The 13290-nt window shown below is 45.6% G+C and overlaps 2 protein-coding genes across 2 annotated transcripts in view; one reads left to right on the top strand and one right to left on the bottom strand.

Annotated features, from left to right (window-relative positions):
- Positions 1–3826, top strand: part of Slc45a2 (solute carrier family 45 member 2) — a 32377-nt gene extending 28551 nt beyond the window's left edge. The window contains exons 6-7 of the mRNA XM_041631325.1: positions 1768–1979; positions 3195–3826. Coding sequence (XP_041487259.1) covers positions 1768–1979; positions 3195–3419 — 437 coding nt within the window. The 3' untranslated portion in view covers positions 3420–3826. The remainder of the gene's footprint in view (positions 1–1767; positions 1980–3194) is intronic.
- Positions 3827–7225: 3399 nt separating this feature from the next.
- Rxfp3 (relaxin family peptide receptor 3) lies at positions 7226–10625 on the bottom strand. Its single transcript, XM_041631231.1, has one exon. The coding sequence runs from the start codon at positions 10152–10154 to the stop codon at positions 8718–8720; it is 1437 nt and encodes a 478-aa protein (XP_041487165.1). The 5' UTR covers positions 10155–10625; the 3' UTR covers positions 7226–8717.
- Positions 10626–13290: the final 2665 nt, after the last annotated feature.

Genomic DNA, 13290 nt, shown 5'->3' with positions numbered 1-13290 from the left:
GCTGGAGCAAGACCCCTCGTGATTCCATAGATGGTTTGTGGATTTCATAGGTGATTTAGCAAATCTGTAGCTCTCCAGCGTCTCCAGCTCCACAGAGCTCCACAGGTCAACCTGGATCCCTGGGTGGGGTGGTGACAGAGAACTGGACTTGATCTCATCTCCATCCACACAGCCAAGAGACAGCCTTCTAGCAGTTACTGCAAGAACTGAGCGCGGAGACGTAGCTGCCTGCCCTATCCTATACTAATGCTCATGACTAATGTTGAACTCAGTCATTTCTTCCCACTACAAAGGCAGTACTGTTGAGGATGTGGCCCACCCTGGTATCATAGGCAGCAGAGGCAAGGGAATTTTGTCCCTGAGATGTATTGACTTCTTTTCATGCATAAAGCACTGTAAGCCAGACTTTCAACCTTTGAGCTGTTGTTATAGATATGTTCAAGTATTTCTTTATCTTTCTTTGCTTCTCTTTGACTTGCTGTACACACCTAGCCAGGAGCTATGCATTGCTGATATCTTTTGAGCACCGAGACACCTTAGACTACATTTTCTGCATAAATATAAACCATTAAACAAACAGGCTTGTCAGGGGTTATTCTGAAATTGACCTAGCTTTACACTGCTTCCATTCTCAAGTCTTAGCAACGGCGCTCCAGACATGGATTGCATCTGATAGGGGAAGTAATGTTGTCTGCTTGCCATTTCTGCAGCTTGTCTTTCCCAGTGACCCAAGACAGTGTTTTGTTTTGAAATTGATTCAAATATGATACAGATTTGTTTCCTGTCTGTGAAGCGTAAGTTCAATAATAATTCCAGTGGCTGAGCAACATTTTATTCTTAATAGGCGCATCTCAAGCATCTATTATTTATTCTCTGGCTAATGTGGACCAGTAGACTAAAGTAGAAGAGGGATAGCCCAGCCTCTGTATTTTTTTATTTGTATGTGCAAAGTGTATGCTAAGAGAAGGACCAAGTCCAAAGTTAGCTATCTTTGGCCCACCCTGCAGTTGGTCACATGAACTGAATATCTTCTATGTGTCCTATAGTGGACTGGGTGATTTTTCATATATTTCACCTCATTTGATTCCAACTAACATTTTACTTCCATTGTTTTAGGTAAGAAAGATGAGATGATGAGCAAAGAAGAAACTTGTCTCCGTCATGGGGGAACTGTAGGAACCCTTTCACAGCCTTTGTGTGATTGACAGGGTGGGGAAAATGTCTGCAGAGAACCTCACAACTTTCTTACCTGTGCAGACTGCCTTTAGGTTGGGATTAAGAAACTAAGAATGATTTGAATGGTTCTGCAAAACCTGATTGTTTTCCCAACCTGACTTTGGGCGGTAGGGTCAGGATAGGCACACATGGTCCATTGGGTCCACTGGGACCAGAACCCTCTCATCAGAATGGACTTGACTCTTCCTCTATGTCTTTCATCCTCTGGGTCCCATCACCAAGGTCTGCTTTTGTGCCTCTTCTTTTTCATATTCTTTTGATATTTGGCTGACTGCTAAAAAGTACCTGGTTCTCTTCTATGGACAATAAACCAGCAAGGCAATTTTATGCTGCCTTTTATGCAAAGGCTTTAAAATTGATCGCCAAACCCAGCTGTTTCTTGCACACAGATAAGGAAGTGTTTTGTTCCTGACTTATTATCAAAGGAAGCTGTCTAAAAAAATGCATCTTCAAAAGAAAGGATTATCTGAAATTATTAGATATTGTGAGGCACCTGCCAGCTGTAATTTTTCCTATATATTCTCTCAACAGACTTTCATAAAGCTTTGGTTTCCTACATCGGATTAAAGGGCCTTTATTTCATTGGATATTTGCTCTTTGGCCTGGGAACAGGATTCATAGGACTCTTTCCAAATGTCTACTCTACCCTGGCCCTCTGTTCTATGTTTGGTGTGATGTCCAGTACATTGTACACTGTGCCCTTTAACCTCATTGCCGAGTACCACCTTGAAGAGGAGAAGGAGGTGGGTAGCAAAGGGAATTTACCTGAGGAATGGGGCGGGGGAGGGGAGAATTTGGAAGAAGACTGCATAAACTATTATCATCACGCAGACATGACAACCAGCCTAGCTGAGTTCTTCCCTCCTCCTTGCTGTGAACCATGGAGCACTTTTTGAGTTTTAGGACCATGATTGTGACTCCTAACTATCTGATTACCAAGGCTTATTTTGCTCACAAGTAAAGGGAATGATCATTCAGACACCAGATACCCTTATCAGTCAAGAGAGATTAGTAACATTCACTTCCTAAAGTGAGTGGGAAACTAAAGATTGTATACGTGTGTGTGTGTGTGTGTGTGTGTGTGTGTGTGTGTACTGTGCTCAGCATAATACCTAGTTAATACCTCACAGAACTCCAAAAATGACAGCTAGAGTTATTGTCCTGGAGACAGTGATAGCAACATCTGCTCTAGGTGAATGCTAATAACAAAATAAAATCCCAACTGCAACACAGCCTTGCGCAAGGCCTTGCATGTATGTAAGAGACACCAAATGGCAATGTGAATGGACAGGGGCCAAATATCTACCAAGTGTTAACATATTAACCAAATAACCATGCTAAGAAGTGGTTGAAACTTGTTTCTCCTATGTTTAAAAGTAATTTAGCATTCTTTTGAAACCACTTGCCTTTTTTAACACCAAGGTAGACAAAAATATGTGAATGGACACTTTGTTGAGTTTCTGCAACATTGTATTCATGCACGTCTTACAAAGAGAATCCTGACCACGTTCATGTTTGAGCCTTATGCTCATTAAAGTTGGAGGAAAAGGCTTCCTTGTAAATAAGGAAGACAGCAACAATGGAGTTCCCTGGAGTCCCTCAATCAGGAGTGAGAAAACTATGGCCTGCTGGTCAAGCACAGCCTACTGTTTGTTTTCAAATAGTTTATGATAATCCCTCTTAAGTTTTTAAAAGATTGAAATAAATTCAAAGAAGGATGCTGTTTTGTGATGTATAAAAAAGGCACGGAATCTAATAAGGTTGCATTGGAATGTAGTTTGTTCTTACATGAACTTGTTCTTGATTTGTGAGCTCACAGTCAGTTCCAACCAAGATCCCATGAGACACAAAGGTACTTACCATTGGAATTTTCCCAGGAAAAGTAAGTTGACCCTTGACCCCCCCCCCCCAGGACAGTGCCTTGTCGATCAACATCTGTCCCTGTGTTTCTCTTGCAGAAGCAGCGGGGAGCCCCAGGAGCCCCTGAGAACAGTGGAAGAGGCAAAGGTGTGGACTGTGCTGCCCTCACCTCCATGGTGCAGCTGGCTCAGATCTTGGTTGGAGTTGGTCTGGGCTTCCTGGTCAACATGGCTGGGAGTGTCATTGTGGTGGTGATCACAGCCTCTGCAGTGGCACTGATAGGCTGTTGCTTTGTGGCTCTCTTTGTTAGATATGTAGATTAGGTTTAAAAAGAGGCATCGGCTCAAACCTCGGACAAACGAGGAGGTGAGGCTTGTGGCAAGAACCCAGTATGTTCTTGGACTTTTCGCCTTGAGGAACTGTATATCCCGTGCTGGAATTTCACGTTGCATGCACACATGGGAAAGGTGAGTGTGGTAGGATTGCCCGCCTCACTGCATCTTCCTTGCCACCTGCTTTTAGATGCAGGGATAGGGAAAGTCGGCTTCCATTTCTCAAGGTCATTTCCGGCCTGGATAACTTCTGAGGAGCAAATCAATCCTACCTGTGGTGTTAAAATCTGATTTTTAAAAAGCAGTCTGTATATCACTGGAAATCACATACTTCAACAAATTCAGAAATACTTAAATATTGCTGATTGTTTTATGGTGTTGATTTATTCACATTTAATTTGCTCAAAATTAGTTCCGGTTAATGTATGACACTCTTATCAGATGTGCTTGGAGTGTTTCCTTCTGGAAGCTGTGCAACTTAAGAGTGTTCATCTGTTTCATCGATGCAGTAAACACATTTTTCTTGAATCTTTTATTGTCATTTCATCCTCTGGAATTGACACTTTCAAGAAACAATTTCTGGGTTCCTCCTAAGATATTCTGTCCCACCCCAACTAAGCACCTTTTCTTTAGTTAAACCCCTCAGTGGGCTCCCATGTGGGGAATTTTTAGCAACCTGAAGAGATTGCATTGATACCATACTGAGAGACCACATTATTTAATAGGAAAACTAATCATGAACTTCAGAGCCCGCCTAGTTTTGATCCTTTCTTTTGTACTCAGTGGCAATGTAGTTAATATCCCCAAACCACACATGCTCATGTATGCATTTGGTATGATGAATTCCATTCTCAAAACTTTGTAACAATTGGTGCCTAACACTTGGGGAGTCCTTCCCATGGTTGCAAAGATTTAAACTTGGTTGATACAGCACTTTTGACCATGGGTACTTTGGCTGTTCTTCACTTTTAGATGAGGAAACAGAGGCAAAAAGCCATGAGTTAGCTCATCTGAAGCCCCCCAACTCACAAGTGGCAGAGCTGGGCTTTGGATCCAGGGCCTTGACTCTCCTGCTTCCGGGGAAGAGCAAGCGCAGGCAGATGGCTGGCATGTCATCAGTGCTCAATGAATGCCCTGGCCATTGTTGGCAAGCCCTCCTCACCACGCCCCTTCTTAGGTTTTCTGCGGCCCTTGTTAGGTATCATCTGTACAACTCCAAATGTACCTGGCCCATGAGGAAATCATCTCATTTTCTTAGGGGGTGTACATAAAGTCACCCCAACTGTCCTAGCTTTTATCCCAACCACCATGATCTATGCTAGAGAACTGAAAACTTGACAGACTAGACATGTGACCCCGGGAAGCAGCACCTCCTCTGAACTCTGTAGCGTGAGGCAGTGACGAGCAGCTTCTAAGAGGTCCTGTGTCCATTATCCTCATAAAAGAAGCAGACCAAGCTATCACTCTTCCTACTTATACCTGCTGTGGAATAACCCTCCTGTACATCGTGTAAATATATGTCACTGTGATTAGCTTAATAAACAAGCTGATTGGTCAATAGCCGAACAGGATAAAGTTAAGCAGGAAAGCCAAACTGAGAATGTTGGGATAAGGAAGCACAGAGTCAGAGGGGACCCCAGACAGCTACCAAGGAAGCCAGATGTACAGAAAGTGAGGTAGCAAGCCATGAGCCACGTGGCAAAACATAGTTAAGAATTATTGGTTAATTTAAATGTAGGAGTTAGGTGGCAACAAGCATGAGCTATCAACCGAGCATTTATAAATTATATTAAGTCTCTGAGTCAGTTATTTGAAAAGTGGCTGCTGGTTGTTTGGGAACAGGGGATTGAGACAGGAAAACTCAGACTACATATGCTCACCTCTACAAGGTTTATATGGAACCTGGAGAGTTCCATGTCATTTTTAAGTGTAATTCCAGGGACATGTTTTGGTCTTTGAAGGCTTGGGAATGAATGAATGGGTCAGCTGGGAATGTCCTTCATTTGAGGGCTATGCTACTTGGACCTTAAAGAAGTCAAACACGGTCACCACTGATCAGTCACAAGACATGGACTTTATTACAAGTGACCAAACATCAATGAATCATTGTTTGGAGAAAAAAGGCTAACACAAGAAGCAATAAATATTACTATATCAATGTACAATGTTGATTTGGCAACATTTGATAGAGTACTGAACTAAGGTAAGGACCTAGAGCAATCAGCAATCTCTCTCTCTCTCTCTCTCTCTCTCTCTCTCTCTCTCTCTCCCCACACACACACACATACACATACACACACCTATACACACATATAAATACTTTACCCATCGAACTCAGTTCCATTAAGTTTGCATGAGTGGACATAATCCAATTTTTAAAAGCCTTTAACCACCTCTGAAAACCCCGATTTTTATTTTCTTTGACAAATGAAATTCACTCTGACCAAAAAGCATCTTAACTTTAGACAAAATTAATGTAGGAGTGTAAACATTTTCAGTAGTAATCCAGGGAACTCCTAACAGATAAAGGGAAGGTCCACTGTTTGCTTTCTGCTTCCCCTTCCCCACCACCCTCAGCATCTTTGTCAACATTGCATCCACATTACCTAGACCCGGCTCAAATATTATTTTGAGCAAAATCTGTCTTTTCTTCCTGGATTCTCATACCCCTTTCTTTTATTGTAGCCTCAATGTAATGTCCAAATCATTGTTCTAAGCATTGTCTTGCTTGACTCTCTGGCTGTCTGTTCTAACTGTGAAGTCTGGGCTGTGCTGGGTTTTGCCCTAACCGCAGGCTCACAGAGGGGCTGCCCAGCCACCTCCTGCAGTTCTGTCTTTGAGTGGACAGAATTCATAGTCTTTTACTCTCCCTGTGGTGTTCTCTGAAGCCCTCAGCCTTGGATTTGAACAGAGTGGCTCCTTTTACAGAGATTTGCATGAAGTCCTAGCCCCAGCTCAGTTTCTTCTCTTTCTGTAATGCCCACAGCAGAAACAAACACATCAGTACTTTTGCTTAAGAATTCCGAGCTATCCACAAACAATAGCACTCTCAAAATTAGAACAGCAAGTGACGTTAATCTTCCAGGAACAGTCTAATACCGATGCTGTACGTGGACGTGGTATTGTCTGTTTCCTCTTATGTTGACCCTTTTATCTATTTTGCAAATTGGAACATGTGTTAGTTAGGGTTTCTATTGCTGCAACAAAACACTCCAAAAAGCAAGTTGGAGAGAAAAGGGTTTATTTGCCATTGTAGTTCATCCTTAAAGGAAGCCAAAATAGGAATTCAAAGAGGGCAGAATCCTGGAGGCAGGGGCTGATGTAGAGGCCATGGAGTGGTGCAGCTTCCTGGCTTGCTCCACATGGTTTTCTCAGCCTGCTCTCTTAAAGAGCCCAGGACCACCCGTCTAGGGATAGCATCAGTCAACAATGGGTTGGGACCTCCCCTATCAATGGCTAATTAAGAAGATGTCTTACGGCTGGATCTTACACCGTCATTTTTCTCAATTGCGGTTCTCCCCTTTCAGTCAGCTTTAATTTGTGTCAAAGTGACATAAAATTAGCCAGCACAGAGCCCTGGGGGCTCACATTCCAACAGGTGCCAGCCTGGTTGCTAGTCAATAATGCCAGCATTAATAATGCCACCATGCCAAGGAGGCCTGGTGTGACTGCTTCAGAACAAGGCCTCAGGGCTTGCTTTGCTTTTGTTCTTTTTGTGGGAAGGTATCTGAGTGCCTGGAGCTGTGTTGCAGAAAATGTGGTTTTGATGGCAGGCACGCAGATCCCATAGACTAAGCTTTAAGTCTCACATATAAGAGTACAATGTTGACAAAATTACCAAGCAGTCTTATCATTCAGGAGGCCATTTAAGCAGCTGTGGTTTTCTGGTGAGACTTCAGAAAGTGACCACACCACAGTGTGAGGTGCCTGCTCTACTGATCCCTTAACCCCAGACCAAGGCAAATAGAAAAGGAGCCTCTCTATTGACCCTGGTTGAGGAAGGGGTTGATCTCAGTTCTCAGAGCAGTCTCTTACCCTGTGACTAGTACTGAGGAGTCTACTCACTCCTTCGAGACAGCCCTCTGGCTGGCCTGCATGCACAATGAACAAAACACACAAGAGTACCTGGAACTTGGTTCGCCAGTCTTCTACTCAAATTCCAAGTCTTTCCTTCTGTCAACTACATAGCTTCACTCATATATTTGGCTGTTGGGAACGGTCCCTTTTTTCTCTTTAGGATAGATTTTACTTGAATCCTCCCTCCCCCTTGGAAAGATCAAACCCCAATTTCTAGAGGACAACATTTCCTGCTCTTCTAAGTCCCAAACAGCACCGAGCCATCCCTCTCTCTGCTACTTAGGTAGTTTCTCATCTGTCAGTCCATTCCCAAAGAGTGTGGGGGGTTGCTAAAGCACCCCTACTCTCAGAAGAGCGTTCAGGGTGCATGCTGCCTCACCTGCAGCAATAGACCAAAGCGCCAGGTATCCATACTGTCCTCAACAGATTCTGGGTACCCAGGCTTTCAAAGGAGACACTACACTTCCCACTCTGTATCTAGTCCCCCCCCTTTTTTAGGGGCTGCATCATGAAAAAGCTTTTCTATATCATTCCTTCTAACCACAGCACTCTCTCTTGTACCCCTTCCTAGAGACTCCCAGTGGCATGGGTGACATTTGTGCTCAGAGGCACAGCAGAGAGATGAGGGTCAGCTTGTGCATGTTAGTCCTGTCCAGGATGATAAAGGATAAAAGATTCTAGTTCTCATTTTCCGTTTTCCAGAGAGTCACGACAAGTTAGATCTTTGCTTGGGACAGTCTAGCAGATCAAAGGGCATTTAGGCGGGCTTTGTGGGCAACTTACCCTGTGGAATTTTGCTTTGAGGCCCCATAAAGTTCTCCATAAAAGTCTCTGGGCCAAATGATCCCTGGTCTGGACATAATTTAGCTAAGCCCAGCTCCTGAGCAACCCAGTCTTTCTGCTTCCCAGTGCTGTTTCCACTTCCCATGGCTCCTAGGTGTCCCACAGCGATCAACAGGCCGGGTAGGGGAGTGGGAGCTGGAGTAAGGGATAGGGGAGTGGGGAGCCTGAGCCGAGGCTGCTGGCTCTACCAGGTGAGGATGTTTCTCCCTTAACCTGATTTCTGCTGAGAATGTCCTTTGGCCTTTTCACAGTCTGCCCTTTCCAGCAACATTCCTTTCCTACTTTTTTTCTTCAATCCCGCTCTTCCAGCCCCCAAACTGCTCTCCCCTCTCCTTGTCGGTGGAAGGCCCTCTTGAGCCTTGGCAGGTCTCAGTAGGCCGAACTGCTAGGCAGCAGGTCGTAGCGTCCCCCACTGTAGACCACTACACCGGGTGGATAGTAGAGCAGGTCAGGTTCTGCAGCGGCGTTAAGCGGCGCCAGGGCCTGCAGCCCGTGGTCCTCCGGCTCTGGCTTGGTGGTGGCGGTGAAGGGGCGCATGCTGGTGAGCGAAGGCGACGCGATGCGCCACAGCAGGTTCTTGAGCGCCTTTCGGAACTCGCGGCGCACTAAGCAGTAGAGGATCGGGTTGAGGCAGCTGTTAGAGTGTGCTAGGCACACGCTGACTGGGAACGCGTACACCTGGCACAGAAAGTACTCCTGGCTGAAGGGCACCGCGTTGAACTTGATGAGGATACTCCAGGTGGTGAGCGCCTGGTTGGGCAGCCAACACAGGAAAAAGGACAGGACTACGATGGTCACTGACTTGGTGACCTTGGACCGCCTCCGAGCGCTGGCTGCACTCAGGCCTCCCCCAGCCGCTGCGACTCCGGCTGCATCCGTCGTCCCCACTACGCGGCGGTCCGAGATGAAGCGCACTAGCAACAGGTAACACAGACTGATGATACTCAGCGGTAGCAGGAAGCCCAGCAACACCTTCTGCAGGTGGTACAAACCCAGCCAGAACTGCCTGTCCCAGCCTAGCAGCTTGTCGGGGAAATGCATGAGGCACAGCTCCTCGCCCATCACCCTGATGGTGGTAGAAAAGATGACATTGGGCAGCGAGGCTAACATGGCAGAAGCCCATATCAATCCACACAATACCTTGGCTGAGAAACAGCAACTGTCCCTTAAGCTCTGGCCGCAGCAGTCGCCACGGCCAAGCCCTCGGGTCCGATGGCTCTTCAGAGCGGAGGCCACAGAGTGGTAGCGCGCCACGCTCATAGCAGTGAGAAAGAAGACGCTAGCGTACATGTTCATGGACGTCACCATGGACACTATCTTACACATGGCCTTGCCGAAGGGCCACTTGAAGTCTAGAGCGTTCTCCACTGCCCAGAAGGGCAAAGTGAGTACGAATTGAAAGTCAGTGAGCGCCAGGTTAGTGACGAAGAGGTTGATGGAAGATTTGCGCCAGCCCTGCTTGCTCTTCATCAGGTAGAGAACCAGCAGGTTGCCGGCCAGTCCCAGGGCACAAACTACCCAGTAAACCGCACTGATGAGAATCCGTACCCGGGCCTCAGTGTCTGCGCTCTCTGCCCCGCCGCTGCCCGGGGGATGCCCGGGCGCTGCACCATCAGGCAACTCCAGCCCCAGCTCCCACCACAAGTCGGGAAGCTGCGGCGACGCGTTATTGCTCGTGTTGGCAACCTCCAGCAAGTCTGGGGTGAGGCTGAAGAATTCTGAAAGCTCATCACCCGCAGCAGCCTTACTCATGGTGGCGGCTGTGGTTGCAGAAGCCACCTGCGCGCGCAGGTGCCTCTGGGTCATGTTCTGCGGACCAACTATCCGAGAGGCACCTCTCGCTCCGGGTGTGGTACCCAAGGGGTCCAAGGAGCTTTCTAAGAAGCCACTGAAGACAACACCTGGAAAGAGGATGCTGAGCCAAATCCTCGCACCCAGAACCGCCTTGGGCTCAAGGGTTGTCTGAGCTCAGCATCAGGTCCTAACGGAGGGCAGTTCCAGGAAAGTGGCCCGGATCAAGGGTCTTCCTTTTCCCTGTTGTCACTAGACACACACCCCTGCTCAAGAGCACAGGTCTCCTACCGCTTCTCTTCCCAGTACCTTTGTCGGCTTCTGCTGTTGCCCGGACGAAATTCTCTCCTTTTAGAGAAAAACAGAGATCGGGAACATCCGTGTCTCACTCTGACTGCCTGGAGGTTGATTCACGCCGTCACTGCCTGGAGCTCCGTTGGTGTTTTCTATTTGTCCAATATTGTCACCCGCAAGTGACTTAACAGAGTTACTGGAGTTACGTTCGCACTCACAGAGCCTCTGCCGAGAGCCCCAAAGAGCATGCGTAATCCCCCATGTAGAAGGGGGTGCTTTCCGAGGTGCTGAACCCCGCGCGCCACCCAGGGGGAGGCAGCTTCCAAGAGTTAACTCCCTCTTTTCTTCTCCCCAGTTGCAGAAGGAGCGGTCTTGACCTTTTATTTTCTCTTATGGCCGGAGTGAGTATGCTTTCTTTCGTTCTTATTCTGGCTCCCCCCCCCCCACGCCATTCTCCCTTTCACGTTGATATTGAAATCATTCAGTCAACCCAATAGTGACACCTTTTTTTTCTTTAAACTAAATGACAATCAATCCTTTCCGAATACTCAAAGCTGAGCTCCATCTCCCCTTAAATTAGCAGATTAGCAGAATTCCAAGGGTTGGTGTTTGCCTGTGACAGAATTTCAAGGTTGGTGTTTGCCTGGAATTGGGTTTATTTTGAAAACCGAAACTGTGGGGGTACTGTGGGAGATACATCTCAGAATTTCAGTATATTTAAATGCCAGACTAGCCGCTCTGGTGTAAACTACACTTTTAAAGAAGGGCCTAATGAATTTGGGGTGTTTGTTTTACCGAAGAATTAAGCTGAAATCCGAGTGTGCTAAGAATGCAGAAATTGACCTAATTTCTGGGATAATAAAGGGTTCCTGACTTTAAAAACAGCAATTAAGGGATGTAACATCGGATGGAATGGAAGAAGTAAAGACATTTGGCCAAACAAAGAAACAACAAGAAAGGAAAGAGATACGCAACAGCCTTAGGAAGTTTAACGTCTTAATTCCAAAGCACACCTGAAAAGGTTACTTCACTGCAGACGCTGCAATTCTCTATTTTACCAATAGAGGCCGCCAGAGCTTTAGTAAAAATCAAACCAAACAGCAGTTGTTGCGTTCTCATCTGAAGACGCTTTGTTAATTGTGTGCAACTGTGGACACTCGTGTCTCTTGGCATCCCTGCTTTAGAGCCGTCTTCAAGATCACTTTTTCATTTTTAAAAAGTTTTTCTTTTCTCTATCAATTTTTTTCTTTTGTTTTGTTCATATTTCAAAAGCTATTGAAAAACAAGAAAGCCTGTGGCAATACCAAAAGCCCTCTGCAGTTAAATTTTCAGTGTGTTCATATCAATACTCCCTAAACCACACAAATACCTTCGTTGTCTGTGCTTCCAGTCTCATCCATGAATTTTTGATATGCCCCAAGTACCACAAAGCAGCCACACGCTTGGTGAAGCTTATGCAGGAGATTCATGCCATCTCCTACATTTGGCTGGGCTCTGAGCTACGCTGAGAGAAACGCAACCATGACGTAAGTCCTTTATTAGACCTTATTATTTAGACTGGAACTCAGTCTAAATGAATGTGCAGTTTAGGAGCACTGTGGCTGAAGTTTTTGTTTAGGCTTACGTGTGACTAAGTTATCCGGAATACAATAGACTTGCAACAGATGCCTGGACAATAATTTCAGCTCTTTCCCGTACTTTAGAAAGTGGGTAGGTAATAAGTAGCTTACTGTACTATTATGGGCAGTTGCTTAGATTTGGGCTGGGAGATTATTTGGGGGTTTAAATTTGGATAAACCACATAAGGGGAAAGCCTACAGAGAAAGACATTAGCATCAAGAAGCCCATTTTCTTCCAGAGAGGCTGGATATGGGATCTTGATACCTTTTTTTTTTTTTATTGAGCTGGGTTGCATATCTGAACTTATGAGGGCCACGCAACATCCTGAGTGAGGACAGAGGCACCACACATACTGGAGTTACGTAGCTCTGCACACCTAGAATCATGGAGTGTAGCCCTGATGCTGTGCAAGGGAGGCCTGAAGAGGTGAAGGGATTTACTAAGAGCTCATTTTCCCAAGTCTCTCTGCTAGGGTTAAGCCATAATTGTCCTGACTTTCATGTAATGCATTTCTATATCATTCTTTTCTTCCCAAGTTGAATCTAACTGTCCCAGAGCTTTCAACGACAAAATAGGTAATATTTTCTCCCAAATATATTCATCTTAAACTCTGGGCCCTCGGATATTATCTTACGTGGACATAAGGATCAGACGGAAGTGACGGAAGGTCGTGAGATGAGAGAGATGTTCGTTGACTATCAAGACAGACCTGAGACACTCACAAAAGCCCTCATGAAGGGCAGCACAAGACGTGGAGGTCAGAGAAGTCAGCATGGCAGTGAAGCAGAAGCAAGAGGCTCTACTTTGAGATAGAAAAGGGGCACAAGTTGAGCCACTGAAAGGTGAAAAGAGGCAGGTGGTGGACCCTCTCCCAGGGCCTCCAGAATGCAGTAGCGCCCCCAGCGCCTTGATTGTCTCTGGACAGATTTGGGAATTCTGAGTCCCAGGAGAGACTGGGTTTGCTTTGTTTTAAGGCACTACATTTGTGACAGTTTGTTGTGGCACAATTGCTAGGACAATTCTGGATTAAGCATATCATTTCCTTTCATTATTTTATTTACTATTATTTCAATAATGTTTCATAATTAATATTTTTTACTCATTCATCAAATACTTATTTAATATTGCTTTGTGTCAGGTATTGGTCCAGGCCTAGAAGACTTTGTGGTAAATACAGTCTGTTAAAGTGCATATTCAGAGAGCTGATATACATATTCAGAAGTTATGTGATTGCAAT

The sequence above is a fragment of the Microtus oregoni genome, unplaced genomic scaffold (assembly GCF_018167655.1).
Source record: "Microtus oregoni isolate MIOR12 unplaced genomic scaffold, Mior012 000036F_ref0000092, whole genome shotgun sequence".
NCBI lineage: Eukaryota > Metazoa > Chordata > Mammalia > Rodentia > Cricetidae > Microtus > Microtus oregoni.
This window is presented reverse-complemented; position numbering and strand designations above follow the sequence as displayed.